This window comes from Neodiprion pinetum, chromosome 1 (genome assembly GCF_021155775.2).
Source record: "Neodiprion pinetum isolate iyNeoPine1 chromosome 1, iyNeoPine1.2, whole genome shotgun sequence".
NCBI classification, from domain to species: Eukaryota; Metazoa; Arthropoda; class Insecta; order Hymenoptera; family Diprionidae; genus Neodiprion; species Neodiprion pinetum.
This window is the reverse complement of record NC_060232.1, coordinates 12,681,942-12,701,352: the sequence shown is the minus strand read 5'-3', so window position 1 is coordinate 12,701,352 and position 19,411 is coordinate 12,681,942. Positions and strand designations below refer to the sequence as shown.

General features: G+C 35.8%; 1 protein-coding gene across 19 annotated transcripts in view; it reads left to right on the top strand.

The window, feature by feature from the left end:
- Positions 1-19,411, top strand: part of Mdr49 (Multi drug resistance 49) — a 99,368-nt gene that overhangs the window by 47,993 nt on the left and 31,964 nt on the right. For 6 of the 19 annotated variants that reach the window (XM_046635239.2, XM_046635327.2, XM_046635249.2 and 3 more), the window contains one exon: positions 17,738-17,874. In XM_046635239.2, the coding sequence (XP_046491195.1) occupies positions 17,760-17,874 (115 nt within the window). In that variant the 5' untranslated portion in view covers positions 17,738-17,759. Of the gene's footprint in view, positions 1-2,788; positions 2,973-3,071; positions 3,278-4,601; positions 4,970-17,737; positions 17,875-19,411 lie in introns of those variants that run through there. The other 13 variants (XR_011177525.1, XM_069137395.1, XM_069137422.1 and 10 more) reach the window with 8 other exon arrangements.

The following is a 19,411-nucleotide window of genomic DNA, read 5'->3' as shown; positions in this document are numbered from 1 at the left end:
TCGCGGTTGAGATACAAGGACATCGTCGAAATCGATCAGGGCACCCCTTTAATTGTTCCGTCCTGGCTCCTCCTCTGCGCACTTTTGAGACTATCACAATCCCTTCGTTCGGTACCAGTGTATTCAATCAAGGTCATACGACCTGTGTAATATTACAAAGAGGACTGCTTCAGATGTTTATTCCAATTGGTTTCTCAGTCTGAAATCAAAGAAAATGGTTTTTCACTTGTTTAGAACGATTCTGACAATGACTTTTTTGTTTGGAAACTAGTTCTAAAGTTGAAAGTAAATTGAATGTATCATGAGATACTATTCGTAGGATAATATAGTTTTAAAAACTATTTCTACGAATATAATACAAATTTTAATTTCTGGAACTTACATTTACTTCGATTTTTCATATTTTTTTTTAACTATTTGTTTCACCTGTAATTTCTAAATCAAAATCTGGCTCGCGTCCATTTTGGTCTGAAAATTATCGTTTTTTTTTTTTGACGAAGAATTTATGAGAAATATTTAAAGCCAATCGATCGGGGTTTTCGATTAGATAATTGCGTTTTCGGGTTTCTGGGAGCAGTAAAATCAAACCTGTGGCTCAAAAAATCTGAAACTTGGTAAAAGATATGTTTTTTATACACTCCACACCATACTTAAAAATAAAGAAAATCACCGATTGTGAGGGTATACATATAACGTTGATGCACTATGCTATACAAATGTACCTGTTAAAGGGAAAATAATATCACAGCATTTTTTCAAATTCAAAACGATGTGAAGTTGTGAAATCATCGAATTTGGAAAATGAAAAACTTGGAAACAATGAAATTACATCTGTTTTAAATGAAAAATACATGTAGTAACAGCAATATATAAATATTATAAGTATAATTTCTCAATTTTCACGTGAACAAATTTAATACTGACGCAAGAAGGTGGTCCAAAATTGATCATCGTCAACTACACATTTTGAGGAGATATCATCCTCACGGAAAGTCAACATTATAGAGAGGAACTTCTAGACTAAAAAATACACTGATAGGAAAAGCAGGGTAATATATGTGAAACGCAGGAACACAGATGCAGAAAACTATATAGTAAGAAATTCATTTCAAGCCAAATTCGTTTACCTCATAGGTCAAGCTTTGCTAATGATGAATTTTTTTGCGAGTAAAACGTTTTCGCTAGTCAGTTTTATTATCGCTTAATGTTCACAATTTACAATTTGGGATCACTTTCACAAGTCAAAAGATCAAAGATCAACGTAGTTTACTTACGCTTGAGCTTACCTATCAGTCTCCGAATTCCTAGCACTTCGTAAAGCACGACTGTTGATACGTCGGATTATAAATTGAAGCCAAGCGTTCTGCTTTGAGTGTAATAGACTGAAGACCGAGGCTAGGATAGCGTGTCAAAGAAAAAGACTACAAGGTACTTAGTAAAAAGAAATGGTATCTACTCAAATCAAAGTACATTATAATCCTCCGTATCTTGGAGTCGTATAAATACCAGATCAGTGAATGCCAATCGCACATGATTGCGGCTAACAGTCTTTTGTTATTAACTTAGGGTTAGAAATTGTTCTTGTGCTTAGATTTTTTTTTTTAAATGTACCTATGCCATATTCACTTGGGAAAAAATGGACTACGATGAATATTATTTGACTAAGATCAACGAACAATCTCTGGAGAGTTAAGATTCAAAAATCGTAATATGTACTTTGCATTCCACCAGTTTTACAGGAAATCCAAACTTTAAAAATATCATTGTACTTTTTCCTACTACACAGATTTTTAAAATTTTATCACGTATGGATTCACCGTTTCTCAAAAATACACGTCACACTGAAATGTGTAGTGTACGTCAAAAAACGAGCTAATTCTTTTTCCCTCAACATTTGGATCTCTAAAAGCTTTCCATCATTCGCATTATGGAGTGCTTCGTAAAATTTAAGTCGACCCCATTTACTTATTGATTGATTCACAGAAAGCTTAAAGTGAAAAAATCAAACTTCAACGACACATCAAAGTTTCGAATGGTACGAATCCCGACGATCAAAGTCTCGAAAGTCCAAAGTTGCGAAAGTTTGGAATTCCGAAAGGAAAAAATGCCAAAAGGGCATAACTCCGACTAGCCAAAGTTCCGGAAGTGCGAAAATGAGAAAAGTTAAAAATCTGAAACATCGATATTCTGAATAATCCGAGATTTTCAGTTCTGTGAATTTCTGGCTTGGTGAAATTTCACCGCTTTGATCTTTCTTCGATTCGTCTTTTCGATATTTTTACGTTCGGAATCCTGATAATTCTGATTTTCGGTGTTTCTGATCTATAACATCCACTCGTTGATTAAACTAAGCTACGGAATTTTTGGAATCTTGCATTTTGTAACTTCAAGCCGTCGGATTTCCGACCATTAAAAACTTTGTTGTTTTGAAGAATTTCAATTTCCTTACTTAAACTTTCGCCACGAAATAATCCGGAATCAGGCGTTTTCGGAACTTTTCGACATCGTAACTTCAACCCCGCCCCGATTCGGTGGTCAGTAGGTAACGGTTAGATCGTTGCGTCACCTCAAAGCGTCTCGGACGAAGAAATTAATTGCGCGTCTGCACCGTCCCTGCGCTCATCGCTGCATACCTATAATACTCACTAAATGGAATCGCAGATTGATCGCACTTCGCAAGAAGCTAAACATAACCCAAATGCACCGAGCCAAGCTTGCGCTCTAGACACCCGCGCGACGTGGGGGTCGCCACAACATCTTTGGCGTCACTCTTTCTCAGTGCAGGGTAACAATTTGTCTGTACACGGAAGTCTAGGCCGCGTTTCAAAAATACACGTCTACTCCGGCTCACATCGTCGAGTCTGAATGCTACAGTCTCACGTTGAGTTGAAATTTAAGAAACGTCCACACAGCGCGCATCTTCGTCGGCCGGCCGTTAACGAATCCGCGACGTCTTCGACACGTGACTAAAGGTAAATATCGTCTGGTCCGACGGTGTCGTAGCTGGCACCAGATACCACCGCATTCAGATCTGGGGATGGACGTTCTCCTCGTGGACGCAATGCGTCGTTCTTAGACGAAGAGGGGAAGAGGGTAGTTGCGTAAGAGTCTGGACGTCGGGACGTCGTGGCGTCAGTCGGTCGAGCGCCGCAAAGCTCTACGGTACGCGAAAATATAAAACCCCTTTTCGACCGTGCAGATTTCTACAGAGTAAAGTGTATACGTATAAATCTGTACACATACGTGCCCGCAAAGGAGAACAAATCATCGGACAAAGGTGATACACGTGCACACGATCTGCGCTATGAATTACCAGATTTTTCATCCTCGGAAGTCGATGATAATGTCCACTCGTGTCGCGGTCCGTACGGGGTCAAGGTCATTGACGGTAGACCAAAATGGCGCTAGGATCGCAAGCTCTGTCGAGGAGTAGGGATGATTTTGGGGGGGGGGGGGGGGGGGGGGGATACCCTTGTGGTATTAATTGTGCGCTCTGTCTGCAATATTGACTCGAGAATGATTGCGTTACATCTTTGAGGAAGAATTATTAGTTGGCCAGATAAAACTGATTCGAATTATCGTCATGCGCGAAAGAATAGTTTTTTACAAGTAGTCTCACCACGATTTATGACGAAAGTTTCGATGAAATTTTTGATTTATGATCAGGTCGAAGTAGGAAAAAAACAAAACTCTGAGATGTTGCGTGTAATAGTGAGATCCAATCAATTCGTGAAAGCGGCTGTTGAAGCTGTGAGAGCACGAACTGACATTCGTGATGAAATCTTACAAATAGTTTCGAAAATATATCTATATTCAGAAGTTCATACTCAATTTTTTTTTTTATTAATGTAACAGAATTGAATTTGACGCATTATCTATTTTTTCAAATGTTCAACGTGTCCTACAGATGTCCATGCAGTTTGATTACATTCAGTCTATCATTATTACGAAAAAGTTTATCCCACCATCTTGAGTCAGTTCCTTCGCCATGGTTTTTTTCATTCGCCCCCGTATTGCTACGAAATACTTATCACTTATGGTCTCATAAAAATTTGAACCTGCCTAAGAGTAGGTCACCTATAACTCCTAATCATTAAACTCCCGGTAAGGCTTTTGAAGCTCGTTATTGACGACGGAACAATAGTATTGCAGTGATATTGCAAGTTTTGAATAGTTATTTGACAGAGTAACGTTATCTGCGACTTATCAGGATTAACCACGATTTTAAATCTAGTTTTAATATTCCAATACTTGTACACGTCAAATTAAGGGTTGAAACTGAAGGTCACAGTTTTATCCATGTCCGATTTTATGGAGTTAATTTTCATCTTTGAATTGTACCGAAATTGACTCTTCAAAAATGAATTTATGTAATCTAACATGGTCAAATCTGTCCTCAAAGCGCAAGAAATTGCTGAAAATCATTCGAATCGAATAACTCATATTGAATCCTCGCTTCCATCATTCACGTAAGAAATTTTCAGGCTCGCTGAGTATATTTTCTGAAATCTGATTTTGAATGAATATTAAAAAGATTGTGAATAAAAATTGCAATACCAACTTCACTGAATGAATATTATACCTAAGTCACTTATTTTTAGTATCATCAATTTTCACCTGAATGATGGAATCTAGTGGCGCTGAGTGTTTGTTAAAGAGACAATAAGTGCGGGAGTGAAAAATTATTCCACATAGTCCGGTGTTATAGTTTTCAAGATGGAGTAAACGTTAATTTTCGTAAACGTGTTATCGATTCGGTTAATTTTATAATTTCTTAAAGATTACACTCATCTGTGAAATTTCACACTCTACGAAAAACAGATAACAGTGACAGTGCATAGATCACCTGACAGTGGACCCCTGAAAGTGTTACTTGCGAAGGAAACTTATGAAGGGCCTCGCTATCGCACCGAAAACCATCTCATCCGAAATCAGGCATATTTGGGACATTGATTGGAAGCAGTAAACGGTAGGATTTTCATAAATTAGGCCACGCTGATCAGATGCTATTTCCGATAAATGTTATACAACATCAACGAATCGCATCATTCGATTCTCGGTATTCCGATAAAGTAATCGCTGCAAGATCGATAGTTATAGAATAAAGATATTATTAAGGGATCGTCCTAGTGTACGGATCGGAGAATAGTTGATATTCGCGACTTCTCTTTCGATAGTTAAAATACGCTAATCAGTCTAATTTTTCACGTCAATGCGAAGCACTCGTGAAGAATGGAAGATAAATTTTTAAACGTCTGTTTTTTTTTTCACATTTTTTTAACGATTGAAAACGTCTTCGAAAAAAGGAGTCCTCACGGTGTACCTACACGATTGTGGCCGTAAATATTTCTGAAACAAAATTTGTAGAAAGATTATTAATTTTTAGGAAAGCCGGTATCTTGCTATGGAGTTATTGTTTTCTTTTCTTTTTTGTGAAAATCGACAAAATGGCAGTGGTCTAAAAAAACGATATCGACTATAGTCTGTTTGGTCGACGGTTTCGTTAAAAAAAAAAATATGAAGATTTGAAAAGAGCTTCCATAGTAAAATAAAGAATGGGATGAAGAATATTGTGTTCAAATTTGAGACGTATAGCTTGGAAACTCCTTCTTTGAACCGTTTTGAAAAACCACGTTTCGAGAAAAATGCATCTAAATTTTCATACAAATTGTCTACTTACAAAAACTGAAAAAAGGTGTCTATTTTTGTTGAGAATCTTACACTAGGATGATTCCTTAAAATTTGGAACCATTTTTCCCGCGTACTTATGAGTGAAAACATCTTTTGAGATTCCAAATTAAAGGTTGCTCTTTGTACAGAAAAACGTATTTTGACGATTTTTTTCCCTTCAGTAGAACGCTTCCATAGATAGAGAATGCGCAAGAAAACGGATGTCGGTATAAAAAAACCGAATTTAACTCAGTACATACATTTTTTGTTTCGAAAGCCGGTCAGGAAGGCTAAAAAAATTTGCCAAAATTTCATAAATTACAGAAAACATAGGATGTGATAGTGATAATGCCGAGTTTTCTTTGAATATTAATGAATCCCTGGTCGGTTGGTATTAGTTTCAGCCCCCAGATAATAATGTGAAATTCCATTGTTTATACCTACTTGAATCAAATTGCAGTGCATGTCTCAAAGAGATCATTATTTAGGCTCCAATTAGATTTCTATGGACCCCGAAATCGATTCCATCCAAATCATACCAAATTCTGTAATTATTGAAGTTTCTTCGAATATCATACCTTCCCCCAACAAGTATATATTTTTGGCATCAATCAGTAAGATACATAGATTTTCGCAATCTTTGCAGTTATTAATGTATTATTGGATTGAATATCGTTTGTAAAATATTAAATTTTTAGAAATTCGTGTTCGTCATCCATTACGGATGCAGGTTTTTTTTTAACCCTCGTTGCTGACACAATATTCATTAAAAATGTATTAATAAACAACACTGTATTGGCGTGTATAAGCCATACCAATTTCAAGTGAAAGTGGTGACAATTTTTAACCACGCAGCAGCATTTTACGTAATATTTTTTGAATTTTGACTTTTTTACGCATGTAATTGGTCCGATGCTGAAATGCTATCGGCGAAAATATGTCATCTTCTGTAGGGTGAGTTTGAATATTGTAGTTGAAATTTTTGACGATCACCAGGTTTATTTTCATTCATTTTAAATTAATTTTCCGGACGCCGGACGGGCCGATGAAAATTTATTCAAACTCTAAATAACTCCAGCATCGTGTAAAGTCTGCAGGGTGATTTAATTTATGTCCCCAAGCGAATATGTCGAAAACGAACAGGGAGAGAGGAAAAAGTCTTATGAAACACTTGGAGGGGCTGGAAAAAAAAGGTGATGCTGGTCTAGGTTTACTTGTGGACTGCCACGTCTCCCGAGATTTGGCAAGTTATAGCTTTCAATTTTAGAAAGAAACCACCTATTTTGTGTACGAGAAACTGATAACGAGCTCAGCTTCCGCACATCTTCATTATTTCTTCCTTTCTTTCTCTTTTCTTTCTGACACAAAGTTGAAGTATCCAAGTGTACATGTTTGGGAGGAAAATTTGAACGTTAGTAACAGGAGAAATTGACCGATCTGACACAATTATACTGCCATCGAATTGAACATCATGTTGGACTAAGTTTCTTCATCAATATCAAGGTCGCGGCTACGGAGAGATTTTATTCAGAGATTTGTTTTTTAAATCTTGGACAACGTGTCATTCAATCTTTTTCAACATCGTAACGTCAATTTCTACAGTTTAAGTAATAAATGTTCCCAGATAAGACTAAATTTCTTGTCAATGTGGACAAGATTTGTGTTATATCAGATCAACTAATTTGATTAATTTTTCCGTTACTGACTAACGGATTTCTCTAATTTCGTAGATTCGAACGATCCAGTTGCGTGTGTGTCAAAACAATCGTCAACAAAAGCGAGAAAAATGATTATGTCGGAAAGTTACGTGAGTTGAAGAAATTGATTACAAAAAACAAAATCAAACAAAGATGTTGCAAAAATTTTCGTTCGACTCTGAGTTTCACTTCAATCTGACTATCAGCTGTATTGCGTTGTAATTCATGAATTAAAACATTGTTTTTTCTTACAATCTACCGGAAATTTTCTTTGAAATATGATGGTTTTACCAGATTTGTGATATTTTTTTTATTGATAAACGTTATAGTTGAAAATATAAACAGCATTGCAGAAACTTCTTTGAAAATTCTTCTTTTCTTCAAAAGTTGATATATTCATGAAAAAAAGGTATCGATATTTAAGAAATTGCGTAGGAAAGCTAAAAAGTTGTACTTTGGATAAGTATTATTTGTTTCTCAATTTACTCAAAAAATACACTCTCATCGAGGTACGAAAGTAAGCGGTTTTTGGTGTAGTGAAAAAAAGTTATCCAATGAATTCATCATAAATCTCGTAAAAATAATGTTCGATAATGCAGAAAGTACTTGTTATAGATGATATTGATGAGTATAGCGTGAATAAACAACATCAATTGGTTAAACAGTTTTTTTTTTTTTTTTTATCAAATCATCGTCAAATTTTCCGTGATTCAAGTGAAATTATAAAGAGGGATTAGAACATGTGAATATTACAAAATAAACTTAAATCGTACAGAAACCATAAAAAATCGTGAATTTCAGTAAATAAAAAACTTAATATCGATGTTTTTTGCACATCGGCTTATCACATCTTAAACATTTATAAAATGTTTTGCGGTCAAGCGAAATGGGAGACAAATTGCAGCGTTTCTGTGTAACACTGATATTTTACTTTTGATCACTTTTTCAACTGAAAACAGATCGTTTCGGACAAATTTTAATTTTCACAAGTGTTGGATTTTGTGACGTTTCGTACGGACTGGGTGTAAACGACCCGACTATAAGTTTCCAAAGTGTTTGACTTGAATAACAATGGCAGACTGACGCTGCCAACTGAATCCGACTGTTAGGACCTCAGAGATTTTCCCCCCTCCAGGTCCAGACCCCACCATCGACTTCATCCAAAATGGCGCTACTTTCAAAATTCGCTTTGGTTTTTTCTAACCCACTCCGTACCCTGAGGGTCAATCAGGCACTTACATATTTTTTTAAAATCTGATATGCTTGTTCGTTCCTAGAAACTCAACCTTGATATTAAAAAATGCAAAAATTCAACCGTTGGTTCGAAATTAATAATTCAAATTGATTATCACTCATTATCACCGATAAATCGACTGCCTTCGATGATTTCAAAGATCTTGAGTTCCTTTTTTTTTTAAAGAATATTGCTGAGTATCTTATGCATTATCCAATTTGCATGATATTTTTGAAATTGCTCTATGAATGGGATTTTGACACAGTCAGTCGGAATGACGTTTTCTCAACCGTCACTGTAAACAATTCTTTGTATGATTATATAAATTTATTGATCTCGTTAACCGTATTAGCGTTTTACTATCGTGTAAGATTTAGACTAATAGAAATCCCTATGACAATCAATCAGAAAAATGTTCTGTATATTCCAAGTTGATGTAGTTCTGAGTCATGATGATTTCACACGCCTGAAAATCTAATGACGAAAAATGTAACAGGGAATTGCAAAAAAAAAAAAATTGCGACAACTTTTTTTACATTGCTGTAATGCGGTTAACCCAATAAGAGCTGTTTTCATAAGTCATTACGAAGACCGCCGTATTTCGATTCTAACCTCGTCCGTGTCGAAAAATTCTAAATTTAGATTTTCCAATCCAATACCATGACGCTCATTAGGTACTGCTCAAGACTGGCATGTAACACGCGTCAGGGAAATCTTTCAATACGACAAAAATAACACGCACGTTAATACTGTGATCTGGCGATGACGTCTATCGAGGGGATTTCAAATTTCAGTAGTCACAGCTCGTGGGAAATGAGCGCTTTTAACTGTATTTTTGTAATTCCCTCAAAATCGTTCTGTAAGTGGTGAATCGTAGCGATGGGGCGGAGCTGAAGTTATGAGTTTGAAAAATTCCGAAAAGAACTAACTCCGAATTATTTGGTGGCGAAACTTGAAGTAAAGAAATCAAACTTTTAGAAAGATTAAAGTTTCTAATGGTCGGAAACCTGACGGCTCAAAATTCCAAAATGCAAGATACTGAAAATTGAAGTTGCGGTAGAGCAGAATTCCGAAATATGAAATTTCGATAGAGCAAAATTCCGAAAATTAAAATATCCTCACACAGCATAGTTTACTCAACGAATGGGTGTAAAAAATTAGGAAAACCGAAAATCTAAAACAAAGAAAGATCCAAGTGGTAAACTTTCACCAAGCCAGAAATTCACAGAACTGAAAATCTTCGATCATTCGGAATTTCGATGTTTCAGATTTAAAAATTTTCTCATTTTCGGAACTTTGCACTTTCAGAACATTGAGTCTCGGGTTTCGGTCTATTCGAAATTTTGATGTTTCATCAACGTTTGATTTCTTTACTTTAAGTTTCGCTAGCAAAAAATTCAAAATTTGGCGTTTTCGGAACTCTTCAAATTCGAAATTTCAACTCTGCTTCCAAGATGACTAATTTAATAATGTTGTGACAGATATTTAACCGATATACATGGTTTGGATAGGACCATATCCTAGAATCTGAAACACTTGAAAAATAAATCAATAGCCAAAGTTACTTACTCCGGTAAGCCGGTCTCAAGAATATAATATCCACCTCGCTCTCATTTCTGATGTCTTTTTAGTATGAAAAACCTCACAGCGAGATAAATTCAATTATATATACGATCCTCAAAAAGCGTTGATTTCGAGCGAAAGGAAAGATAATCACAAGGTATAATTTTCGCCTTTGATGTATTAGGATCTATACGTAACACTCGCGTAAAAAACTTCTTGGGAATCTTCCGCGTGGAAAATACCCAACCGTTTTTGATTGATCACTTCAAAGGACATTCGGATCACATACTTCACTTTACAGAGATAACAATCAGGCTCCCACAGGACCGAGAAAACTTCAGATTCTGATAGTACTTTATGTTATGTTTGCAGTACGATAGGATGAAAACATAAATAACCAGATTCCGAATATATTCTGCATTTAAATATCGGAAGCAACGGCAGTGTAGTAAACGAATCCACTGATAGGATTGAACGTGAATTGACAGAAGAGTCGAACAAAAGTAAATCTTGAAAAACATGCTGAACCATGTTTGTACGAGGATGTGTACGAAATTATTACTTTACTGGCATACCGGTGCGGTGGAAACAAAAGGAACTAAGTTTCTCAATGGATATACCCAACTTCTGTTCTCAACAACAACCCAACGAAACTTACAAGTAGAAATTTTTCTCGGTGTCGTCGGGTCAAAAAGAAGAAAACTCAAATGTGCGTTGACGTTTCGGCTCTAATGGGGGGGGGGGGGCTTCTCGGGAATAGAACCATTTATTGAAAAAAATTATATACATATATATTACAGCAGAATGTGATGTTATAAAACATAATACTGAATAAATTGAAAGTTAAAAAAGGTAAGGGGATAGAATCTAATGATATTTTGACTTACATTCGGACACGTAAAACCGGCTTCAGTGGCGAAAAATAAGAAAATTCGCGTCGAAGAACAAACAGAGGTCAAATTGAGAGCTGAGTCACCATCTACGAAAACCAGTTGAAATCAAAAATTACATTGAAGTCCATCAGTACCGGAATCATTCTTTGTAGATGATAACCCAGATCTCATTTTGACCTTTCTTTGTTCTTCGTTGTGAATTTTCTTATTTTTCGGCACTGATGCCGGTTTTTTACGTATCTGAATGTAAGTCAAAATACTATTGGATTCTATTCCTTTACCTTTTCTCTCTTTGAACTTATTCAGTATTATGTTTTGTAACATCACATTCTGTTGTGAAATATGTTTAATCGTTCTATTTCTGAGAAGCAGCTCCCCGTTATGGCTTACGATTAAGCGTTAAGTCACATTTAGTTAAACCGAGAAAACTTTCTACATACATTCCACGAGGTATAGAAAAATCCCCGTAATAATAAACAAACTTATAAGGTATTTATCTTGAAAACGTGAAAGTAGAAGTTGACGTTTCATGTGCTATGTGCGGTGGCGTAATTAGGTTGTCACTTCCCTCGTTTCTCTATGAACTTCTACCCTTTGCTACTTGCTCAGCCGAAAACTTGGTATTAAGTGATTAAATTCAAGGACAACTCAGCCACTTCTACACAAATATCTGTGAACAGCTGTTTCTCACTCAGCTATATCAAATTTTCCATTACACTGATGTTTTTGAGTACGTATTTTTTTCCTACGTTATCTAAATGCGAAAACAATGCCACTTGCAGATCCAGCCTTAAAATTTACCGCCAACTCACACGTTCAAATACAATCACTCATTCGTATCGGGAAAAGCCGTCATTTGTACTAAAATTTCCTTTTTAGTTCAGATGAAGGCCTATTAACATATAAACTTGTTAGAAAAAAGCAATGATCAGAGGTGTTTCTCATCTATTTCCGTAACGCATTTTCTTTGCAACTTTTCCCCAGTCAATCTGAAAGAGATTCACGATTCCTCCGAAAAATCTCAGTCACGTTTCACGAGTGGTATAAAAGCTACGGATCTGATCAGCTTAACTGACTTATATATCTCATATTTATTTTTTTCTCATTCGCGATTGCTTTGATATATGGCTGTGAAAAATTTTGTTTTCTTAGCATTTATTCCAGTAATCGAAAATCAATTCTTCTTAATATGTTAAAAAAAATAAATAAATAAAATAATCGAGTACGGTTTCATTCAAGTCAAGCAAAACCTTTACTCTGCGGTTTGTTTATCAACATTTCACTAACCTCTTTGATGTTGTTGATGAGACACCCTGAAAACTATGCTACAAATATAGCGGTGCCTGAATAATTTTACAAAGCCAGAAATTGTTAAGACTGACGGCTTTCGTTTCGTTAAACATAAAACTAAGTGTAATTTACTTTCGATTTTTTCCAACGACTTGCAAACATCTTGAAAAAAATTCATCACCTCTGTTCTCTGAGTTGTCTGAGCACACCGTCACCTTGTTCCCACCGCAGTGATACACGTTTTTTTCACTTTTTCACCCTAATCTCATCCGTCCGTTCATCACTTGTCACCCTTGTGCCTTTCTGCACGGTTTTACGGGGTGGTGATAAAAGTTCATGAATATTGTATGATTGATGAAACTTATAAGATTTATGCGAATGATTTTAACAGCATGTCCACAGCATCTCGACTGCTGGTTTAGCGAAATAAAATATTGTTATTGCTAGGGTGTTAGTATTGTTTGAAAACCAAAATAAAATAGTACTACCCACAAATACGATTATTTATAAAATATACAAATTATATAGTCAAATTGTAATATGTCCAAGCAACGTTTCTTGCGACGACCAATCTGATACGCACATCACTAAATGCGATTGTTCGTAAAAATTGTTAATATTCACAAACGTAATTGGATAATATACACCTGTTATCCATTTATTCTTCACAGGTTACACAAAAGTGACTGAAAGACTAGAGTTGAAATATGTTTCGTGTAGAGTAACGACAAATCCGACTTATATTGCCTGTAATCAAAAATTAACTGGCCAATGGTCATCAAAGGCCGATAAAACTCCCATTAAATTTTGACGTTATTCTACGAGAATGCGAATTTCACTTCCTACGTCGTGATGGGAGTATCAGCTAGATCGAAAAAAAAAAATGTTACCCAGGATTTCTTAGTCGTGTTTGTCTCCCTGTAGAACGTCAAGTCTTAGTGATTTTTATAATTTAATTTCCAGGGTAAGTAATGTATATATAATCATTTCAGCTCTCTGCGTGATTTAGGGACCTCTTTTGTCGCCAAAAAGCTGCGCTTCTTTTGCCGCTCGATTCGTTGCCGATCGGAGTTCAAAGGCTCTCTGTTAAATAAGTGGGTTATTAAATAACACGTAGTAAATTACTGTATTAACGTATGTATACATTTCAAGTAAGACACACGAGCGTACACTCGGCCGTGACCGAGTCTCAGGCGAGAGTCAGACATTTCCCCGCCCGTTATACGTCGCTCGTTATGACAATAATGATTACGATCTTATGTCTATGATACGGTATATTGTCAATACGTATCGCGCACATGTTATATATACCTCGTCATACATATCCATACATTACACTCTCGGAGCTTCATTTTTAAAATTGTCCAAAATCACTAACTGCATGGCATTCCATAAGCTTGAAACTATAAATTTATGCCACAAAAAAATGCATTGTTTAATGCCTCTGAAGGGAGTGCCCTCCTTAATTCACGCTTGGTATGTCATACAAGACGCATTCTATGTACACTAGGGTGGTCCTTAAAAAGGTTATTTCCGAATTTCTATGCTCCCAACGGCCTAAACACTTCCGTATCGATCAAAAAAAATCACAAAAATCCTAAAGTTTGTCCCACGGCGGCCAAAGTTTTTACACTACACACGTTAGTTAAGTGTGTAAGGGCTGTAAATTTTTTGTGATTTTTTTTTTTTTTGATCGACATGGAAGTGCTTGGGCCGTTGGGAGTATAGAAATTCGGAAATAACCTTTTTAAGGACCACCCTAACGTACATACCTGTAATATTCCGAACTGTTGCCAGATTTTCGCGAGTTGTCATTTCGAAACATTTCAAACGTTCATTTCAAAATGTAAAAATATGTTAAAACAATTGAATTACCTGATGATTGTAGGACAACCCTTACGATGCTTTCGATTTATTTGACAATTATGATTAACTTTCTCTTGTATAGTTCTATTCGCTCTAACAAGACCACGTATTCCTCTTTTTCGCCTAGCTGTATATGCTTAGCTATGAGCAGATCAAGATGATAAGACCAATGAACTAGATCATCCGTATATCCGTGGCTGATCATATTTACTTTCATAACGTTGATGCATCCCATTCATCATTATTGACACTATTTAATTTATCGAGCCCAACTGGGGTAACTAGTTTTATAAAACACCGCAGTTTACCGTCATTTTTGGCAGTCGTTATACTTTCTTCCCGTCATTATTAATTACCGCTCCGTTCCGCACCGTTTCGCACCATTTCGTCACGTCGAATTGCTGAATAGCTATCTCGTTGAATTGTAAGTAACCTTGATCGTTTTATGTTTAATTGTATTCATTATTCGTCGAAAAATCGTTGCAAATATAATTAATCTCAACATCGGAGGCTGCGAGCCACATTATTCATATTTCTCGAACCAACTTGTTTAAATTATTGCCATGATAGCTCGTTTTGTTTATCGCCAGATTCGCCTGCGTAACCTGATTTATACATTTTTTGTGATTGTGTCTCATTCTCACAATTTTTACTGTTTTAGAATTGTCACCCAAATTTCTATTTAGATATTTTTTATTCAAGAAATCTTATTTGTATAAAATATTCTCTCGATTCTAATGATTTTGTCATAAACAATAGACATCTTATTCATTTGCTGACCTTCTACTAGAACCCATGTACCGAGAAATCTCTTCCTCTAATAAAATAAATCAATCGTAGTATATTTTATAATCATTAATTCTGATCAACACTGCATTAGCAATAAATGTACCTCATCATATCCCATCTAAGATAGTCCGATCATTTACGTCTGTGATTGAGCTTCAAAACTTCATTCGTGGTAACTCTTCAACTCTTTGATTTTAAGGAAAACGGCCTGGTCTCATAAAAAGTACTCTCCAAGTGTGACGTTGCGATCGGGATAGACTGTAAGCAGGTTACGAGTAGATCAGATGAACCTGAGCTTCAAATTAAAAAAGTTACGAGAATCCATTTCGTAATGATTGCAGCAAGTTCATCGTGTATGAGAAATATTTTTATCCATTTGTTTATTTTTCTTCTTTTTTTTTTTACCCTCGATTTTTCTAATCATTTCTCTCTGTAACCGTATAAAATGTTAGATACGTGTAATTTGAATAAAAACTTCAACAACCTGTTTTTCGAGGTGATACTTGTAGTGCGAGGTGTAACTGCATGAAATTTAAGAAAGACAATTGAAGGGGGAAATGTAAGCATAAACAGAAATAGTATATTGTGTAACAGGTCTAAAGAGATGATAATTTCTGCTGAGTGTGAAGTTTGCAACATGTGTCAAAGCGAGTACCTACTGTAATCACATGACTCAAATATATCCGACACACGCTATTTTTACATCACCTCTGAAGAGAAGTCTGAATTCAGAAGTAAGAAAAATGTGACCGAGAGCGCGTAAACTTCGGATTTGGTAACAAGACACAGTGTGTAAAATGGAATTATTCAAAGTGCGCATGTACCAAAGAAATCTCACGTAGTAGTACGTAAAATATAGCGTTTTAGTTCTGCGCATGCGCCAACGTCGTTTTACCGCGCTTTTCGAAAGTGGGATACGTTACGCATGTTTCACGGGCACCAACAAAAGAACTTTCCAGACAAGCCATAAAAAAAGGAATTCATGCCCCAAATTGAAGCCGGGACGTCAGTTCCGTAAGCGCGGACCAAATCCACTTGAATTTTTGACATTCAATTTCTCCGAATCGGCTGCTTGAAGTACTTTACTTTGAAGTACAGAGTTATTTTTTTTCCACCCCTTTTCTCCCTGAAACATCGATCCTGATCAGAGTGTCATACTCAGGGTCTCTCATCAAGGTCTCAGAAATTTTTTTCTCTGTACAAGTAAGAAGGAGGTTTATATGTTGATACTGGTTACATCAAAGAACAGAATTGTACCATTTAGAAATGAGTAAATAAAATAATAACAGTACGTACAGAGAATCGATTTCATGATTTCACCAAAAATGGAATGACGTTTGGTTCGAAAGGAAGTGGCTAGACCAACAATTTTCATTATCAAGAGAAAGCACATTGATCTGAATTAAGGAGTTATACGACTTTCAAACCTAAAAAGATGCTCCATTTTTTTTTGGATTGACAGAAACGATAGTACAACAATAATATTTTGGGAAGTTGTTAACCATATATTTAAGTATAATACAAAAAATTGTCATCTACGAATATTAAGAAATGTTGACACTGGAGCCATTCTCGCGAGACAAGCGGCATGCAGTGTAACCGGTGTAAATATCAATTAAAAAAAAAAAAAATTAATCTACATATTAAAAGCTACAGAAATACATCGAGGATTTTCGATAAGTTAATTTGAACATTATTTATTAACAAATAAGTGCCCTTTTTTGGTCGAAAATTGAAGATTTTTATTCTGATATCGCTAATTATATAAAAATCAATACGTTCACGATCCTCATTTATTTCTCTAGCTATAGATATGTAGATTAGTGTTCTTTTCTTGATTCAAATTTGCGTCAGTGCGACAGAATTCAACATGTCTCGCGAGAATGACTCCAGTGTCACCATTTTTGAATGTTTTTTTATATGAATTTTTCGTATACTTTTCGTGTACTTAAATAAATGCCTAATAACCTCCTTAAATATTATTATCTTACTACTTTTCCTTTCATCCGAAAAAAGTGGTCAAAAAGCACTCTTCTTTATTTTTTACAGTGGTGTTACCCCTTAAAAAAATATTTCCAATACCGTGTCTGGTGAATTAAATCTTTTGTATAACGCAAGCATGTTTTACGCGTCTTTTCATGCGTATTTTACGTAAGCAAAGTACTCGTTTCTATAATATTAAAGTGACTACTAGGAGTTGAAAGTGGTCTTTTACCTACTCCGCGCATGCGCAGTCGCAAACATATCTGACGTTACGCGACTCTAACCTCAATGTTTTTCTTGCATAAATAAACATGGTGTCTAGTGAACAATCTGTAAAAAATTCGAGAACATTTCCAAGACATTTCTAGGACATTTTCAGGTTATTCAAGGACATCCAAAATATAACATTTCCAGGACACAAGAAAAATTCATTTATCAAATGGTTTCGAACGGTGAATGTCCAAAAAATTATGCAAGTCATGGCTCGTATTACATAAAACCCGTACGATGACTTAAATGACACGATGCGACTTAAATACCTCTATTTACCTTTCTATTTACGGATGCTTCACAGAGCAAGAAAAACAACAAAGATAATCCTTATGTTTATCGATCTTCATGATAAGGTCGATAAAAAAAAATTTCAGTAACCGACTGTAGTTTTTCAATGCATCCGATATTATTTTTTGCTGTGCAATTTTTCATTCGTCTTTTTATCATACTACAAATTTGCCCTCTCCTTTTTGTTTCAGAGTTGCTAATTGAGAATGCGCAATGACACAGAGAATTTACCAGTGGTCTTCGAACCCTCGCGAGGGACAGCACCAGGACTTGCAAATGGAACCCCTCAAATTAAACTCACGCCGCCAGGAAAAAATCCCCTCGAGGTGTAAGTTTGTATTCATATTCAGTAGCCTCAATATAAACTTATTGTTACATGCCATTTCGTGTCGTACAATTTACGCAACCTGCTACAGTACTGTAAAAAGTAAGGCAAGAGCTCAAGTGTATGAGGCATTCCACGCCAATACAACCAACGTCGGGCCATCACTGTTTCTGATCTTCTTCAAAAATTTGTATGCAGTCCATTGTGATATTCTCTACAATTGAGCTATGGGAAAGTCTATTGCTATATACCCCAAAAATCTGCTTATCGTGTGTGTCATTTTATTGGTAGAGTCTGAAAAATGGTTTTCCAGATTCGAGGAAGTTCTTTTCATTCACCATTGTGTCTTTTATGAGACTACAATTTTTTCCGAAAGCCACAAGTTCTAGTTTTGTGGGAATATTCATGTATAACGATGTAGTATCCAAAAGTAGTACGACATAGTTTGTTGGAATGGTGTAATTACGTTGAACACGTTATCTGCACAACAGTTTGATAATTTGGAAGCTAGAGAGTCTATATTGGAAATTAGCGATCGTAGTGGAACGTTATTTTTATGCACTGTTATTTGTAAAAAATAATCATACCCATGAATAAATACTCAATTTACGAATAAGGATGATGACGGTTTTTGGCAGCCGTGCCGCACAAGTTTCAAAGGTTATAGTTGCGCAAATTCTAATACTACGTGATAATGTTATTTCTGTCTCACCTAGCAACTTTTTCAGGCAGGGTAGCTGGTGGAATTTTTCGGTGTGGTGCCATTAGCCAAAAACGCACCATATTTTATTCTAAAGTTCGTGTAAACAGACCATACAGTTTTCATCATCGAATAATTCTGAACTACGTATTCCTCTATGGAAACACATAACCAACACTAAAAACGTTTTACAAAAATACGAAAGTTCCACTGGTAACAGTAATCGTGAAAATAAGTAGTTCTCATTTCGTTTAGATTGATTCCATTTGTTATATTTTTGTAGATATCAATCCCTATGATGTTGAAAAGCCGTGTCTTGGAAAAATCTTATGGCTCCACTTTTATTTGTCATATTATGGAGCTTCCATGTTCAAATTGTGATTAGGCCTCAATGGCGACTGCAACGTTGTGAGAAGTCGAAGAAACTTTTGTTACGCCTGTCTGGTCCTCATTTCCCAATATCAATGTATCTGAGTGGAATAATTCTCTAATTCTTTCTTAATCCTTAGTTGGCTTTATGGGATATGAGACGAGCCCCGATAATAATTGATCTTCAACTTAAGCTACTTTATATCGTGCAAACGATGCTCGCGACACCATATCTCATTAGTTCAAAGTATGTCGAAATGGATGAGGCTCGTCACAGACCCCAGCGTGCCGGTTATAATTATTTTTGTGATTGCTTATCAATTTCATTTTCGACGAATTTTGTTATTTTTATGTGTCAAAAGTTTAATATTGTGTGTTTAGGGGTCGAGCTTGTTTTCGGACATTCTTAAATGATGTCAAATTTTATTTCGCTTACATTAGATGCTGTGCTAACGGGTAGTTAACGACGAT